General features: G+C 35.2%; 1 protein-coding gene across 1 annotated transcript; it reads left to right on the forward strand.

Annotated features, from left to right (window-relative positions):
- The first annotated feature begins 651 nt into the window (after window positions 1-651).
- LOC114721853 (uncharacterized) lies at window positions 652-2,299 on the forward strand. The gene is made up of 2 exons (XM_028907737.1): window positions 652-851; window positions 1,754-2,299. The coding sequence occupies exons 1-2, from the start codon at window positions 711-713 to the stop codon at window positions 2,177-2,179; spliced, it is 567 nt and encodes a 188-aa protein (XP_028763570.1). The 5' UTR covers window positions 652-710; the 3' UTR covers window positions 2,180-2,299.
- The last annotated feature ends 2,666 nt before the right edge of the window (window positions 2,300-4,965 follow it).

Here is a 4,965-nt window from a genome sequence, read left to right on the forward strand (position 1 = left end):
TCATTTTTTTTTTTTATTGTGTCTTAGAATTTCAGGAGAGTTTTTTTTCCCTCCTTATCTAGCTTTAGCTATTGATGTTGGTACCTTTTTTTTTTGGGCAACACTATTTGTATCTTTGGTTATTAATAAAAGTAACTTCTTTCGGTAAAATTAAAAAATGTCTTTGATTTGGAGTTGTTTTCAATTAAGTTTTCTTCATTCCAACTTTTACCCTCGTCATTGACGAGAGATCTGAAAGGGCATGTTAATTTTTTTCCCCTAAAAAAATGTTAAATTTTTAATTACTTTACAATAGAGTATAAAGATATTAATACTAAATTAAGATTCCTTCAGGAAAAAAGGGGAATGAACAGATTTAATTATATGTTGGGATTGGTGTATAACAGTAGAAGTGACGATGCGGTTGGGGGGGGGGGGGAAGAGTATTAGCATTTTTTGTATTTTTCAATCAGTATATAGGGAAACACAATTTAAAAAAAAAGGTCAATTTTCTGAGTAAAGGAAAATCCCAAGACTATCCCAATCTAAGAACCACGAAATGTTCGGCAAAAGCAGCAAGAAAGAATCAACCATTTGCTGACACGTGGACATCCAAACAATGGAAACCAATCCGTGATCTTCCTCATCGTTCATTCTGATTCACGATTCACCTTCGTCCTCTCAGTTTAGATGCATGCTTTCTAGACGACGAAGGGAAAGGGCTTACGATTATGGTTATGGAGGCCACTGCAGCATCCCTCTGTAGCACCAACGGAGGGTTGCCCTTCACCCGTACCTCTCCCCTACTTGTCAAATCCATGGCTACTCAGAAGCCCGTTCCATCGGTTTCCAGAACTGTAAGCTCTAGAAAGGTCCGTCCCTCACTTGGCTAAATTTGGCCTCCATCAAATTGGACATCTATCCCCTCTTCTTCTTCTTCTTCTTCAGTTCTTCTTGCACCTGCTTGAGTGATGTTTAATTGCTAATTACAAATCGTTTGGCATTGTCATGTTGAAAGAGGCGGTTCCTCTGATAGTCTTATCAATTTCGGGTTTAAAGGAGTTGATTGCTCTGTGATTTCACCAGTGGAACAGGATGCGTGTTATGTTAGAAAGGAAAACGTTCGTCCCTCTTAGAATTTTGCTTTAAGCTACAGTTCTGTAGGTGTTTAGGGTTTTAGTAAGAATTAGGTAGAGTTTCTTTAAGTATTAATGAGAAAGTTCATTCACCTCATAGGCATTTGCTACCAAGATTTTTGTGATAAAGTTATGACGTGTGAAAAAGAAGTTGTTTAAAAGTTCCAATGACCAAGTGTTAGAGCTGTATAAAAGCATTTACATGACACCATTTATTAAAGAATTTATCGATAAACAGCTGTGCATAAGTTCATCCCCTATATGGATGTCTGACATGTTTCTTTGGTGAATGGAAAAACTAAAAAGGCATCCTGGCCTAAGTTTAGCCATTTAGCTAAGTTCGCACTTAGTGTTAGATTGGCATCTTTTATGGCTATGTTTAGAAACCTGTGGAAAACCGATTTTTGCAACTTTCAAGGCAAAGCTAATTTCATATTGCTTACGTTTTGACCAAAACCAACGGTTTTCCAAGTGCAAATTATATCGTATAAGTATTTGACTGTCCATTCAGGAGGGATACCGAGATAGACATAATGAATGTTAAATTGTCAAATGGAGATACCCGGCTGTAATGTCGATGCAGAATATTTCACTTTCAAATGATTCCATCTAAATACCACTCCATGTCTACAATGCAGAGTTCAACTGTGTTTCGACCGGGAGAACAAGGCCCTCGGAGTAGCACCATAACAGGTACACCTCCCGTTAAGCTGCTTACCAGAATGGAGCAACTGAAGCTGTTAAGCAAAGCAGAGAAAGCTGGATTGCTATCAGCAGCAGAGAAGTTTGGGTTTTCCCTTTCAACCATAGAGAGATTGGGACTCCTCTCAAAAGCTGAAGAACTTGGGGTGTTATCTGCAGCCACAGATCCAGGAACCCCAAGCTCATTGTTCACCCTTAGTCTGGTTTTACTGCTTTTGGGACCGTTGTGTGTTTATTTGGTGCCTGAGGACAACCTTGGAGAGGTGGGCTTGCAAATCGTAGTCGCTCTGCTCTCTGTAGTTGGTGGTTCTGCAGCTTTTGCTGCTTCAAATTTTGTATCCAACTTGCAGAAACTAAGATAAGTTCATTATTATGGTTTCTAAGTACGAAGTGTTCTGACCCATATATACATAGTTAAATTGTTCTGCCATCCATGTATAATGTGTTGGATGTATTTATATTTTGCTGCACTTTTATTTGTTTTTGAGTGTGTTTTGGTATTAAGAGCTTGCAGGTATAAGTGTGGGTAAAAGCTAATTCTGGTTTCTTTTGATCCGACCTAGGTTATAGTCTTATGTGGTTGAGTGAAAAAGTAATCCAAACATAGAACATATTCCAACAGCTTTTGGCCCCCTAAAACCTTGGTTTCAATGCTGATCCAAATGCGCTCCGAGTTTACTCCAATAGATAATGTAAATCCGAGAGCCATCTTCTCTCTGTCCTGCTGAAAACTTCCCCTGGGTCCTGACGTCCTGTATTCCTTTCTTTCATGACCCCCTTCATTCACGAGAAACCCACCTCTAGGATGCCTCTCTCTCCAACTGGTATCCCTAACTGAGTAAGTTTGAATACGAACAAGCATGATCAGTTTAGGCCTAATTCCAATGAGCAATGAGATATATGCATCATGTTCTTAATATAAGAGCTAAATATCTAATTTAAAAAGATTAAACAAATTAGTTTAATTAGTTATTTATAATAAATATATGTTGATTTTCTTAAACTACTATTTTTATCATGTGTAGTGGTGCTATCCCTGGTGGGAATCTTTACAATTTAATATGGATGTTTTGGAGAAAAAACTATAAATTTAGAAGATAAAATAAATTGGGATATTATATTTAAGATAAAATTTAATTCCTAACTGGTTCTTATTAAAGACTAGAGGTAGTTTATGAGTAGAAGACAATGAAACTATATCATACCAAATCGGGCACTACTTCTCTTATCGTTAATGACTAGTTGACCATCTATGATGTGTAAGTAGTGTGACGCTGGAAATTAGGTTGAGCAATTTTATTAGAAGGGCTTATATCATCGGTGGTTCATGATATGTGGAAATATGAAGGGCCAAGCTATCGCAAAGTGATCATTACAAAATACGTGGATGTAAGATGAGGGTGTGACGATGGATTAAGAGGCGTTTGAGTGGGTAAACGATGAACTAATTTCAGTTTAAGCTAAGAGTTGATTCCTTTTAGTAACAAAAGCGAGTTTACTAAAAGTGAGAACTAATTTACCGAGTTACAAGTATGATATTGTTTGAAGAATTACTTCATTCCTCTGAAAAAGGACTTATGTCACCGAGAAAAAAAAGGACTTCAGGCATACACTAGACAGATAGATACGAAGTGAATAATATAAGGGAAAACCATATTGAATGTACCTATACTTTCTCTCAATTTTTAATTTGGTACCTATGTGTTTTTTTTCCTTTCAATTAAACATTTAATTTTATCTTTTTAGCAACATTAGCTCTTGTAACTTTGTTCTATTGATATTTTTAGTTTCTACATAAGGATTAATAATGTTAATAGAGCAAAATTAAAAGATTTAGTTAAAAACAAAAAACACATAAGTATCAAATTAAAAATTGAAACAAAGTATAAGTACCTTCAATATGGTTTTCCCATAATATAAAATATCCAATTTGATTTCATTCCATTCAAAGAATAGCAGTGTCCAATGGCTGAAGTTCATTGGTAACAGAAGCATTTAACTTTTGCTTACCCTTGATTAGCTCATTTAGATGCAGTTAACTGCACTTGAAATCAGCTAACCGGAAGAACAATAAGGGACAAACACATATATATCAAAGCCGACCGAAAGAGTGCATTTCAAAAACACAGATTAGCTACCATTTTAACCACGGTATCACAGAAGTTCATTCGTGGCCTTTGATCGGTCATACCTATTTCTTGCCGAAGGCTTGTACCAGAGTTTCGTGGAAAATATGAGCAAGTTGGTGTTCAATTTGAATGTGGCACTGTGGCAGACATTTATATAGACTATCCTCGTTGGCCACGATCCTTTTGGAGATGACTTAAAATAAACAAGAAGGCTAGCCCATGCATTTATTGTCAATGGAATGAGAGAAAGAGGACGAGAAAATGATAAGGCGATCAATCTGAGGAACTGTCTTTTTTTTTGGATGAATAGGAATTGGCTATTAGTGTGACTGAATTATCCTCCCAATGTTATGTGTACTTGGTTTTTTGTTGGTTTTAACCAAAACCATATTTTGATCAAAGCTACTCACATCACTTCGATCAAAACCAATAACTACGCATGTTTAATTTGGATCTCTTATAATACTTTTTTGGACATCGCTCAATCGTCACCTATTAAAAAGAAGATAAATTTATTATAATTAAAAAAATATATAAATATCAGAAAATATGGTATCTTGAAAACTGTATGTAATGCAGTACAGGGAATCATATCCTGAGCACACTTGCTATTATTAAAAGCTCATTTTTCCTTGTGAAGATTCATTCCTATTGTTGTTAAGCACCTTAAAATTAATAAAATGATTTCAAAACGAAACAGACCTTCATTGAATAACCTTCAAATATTATGGCTAAAGGATACCATAGATTAACAATGTTATGTCAAAGTTTTTTTAATCGCTATTAGAAATAAGTTACTTAGAAGGTGTTTGGATGATATGAGAAATACTTCTAAAAAAATTACCTTTCCACAAATAGAGATCAACTTATTTACATATTTATTTCATATACCGTAAAATCACTTCTAAAATTATAGTTTGGTTTCTATTCAATATAGGAGTTGGGGAGGAAAAAAAAATCATAAAAACTGGGGATATATATATATATATATATATATTTCTTCTCAGTTGGCCCAAAAA

The sequence above is a fragment of the Neltuma alba genome, unplaced genomic scaffold (assembly GCF_004799145.2).
Source record: "Neltuma alba isolate B1F8T4 unplaced genomic scaffold, ASM479914v2 tig00012072_pilon, whole genome shotgun sequence".
Lineage (NCBI taxonomy): Eukaryota > Viridiplantae > Streptophyta > Magnoliopsida > Fabales > Fabaceae > Neltuma > Neltuma alba.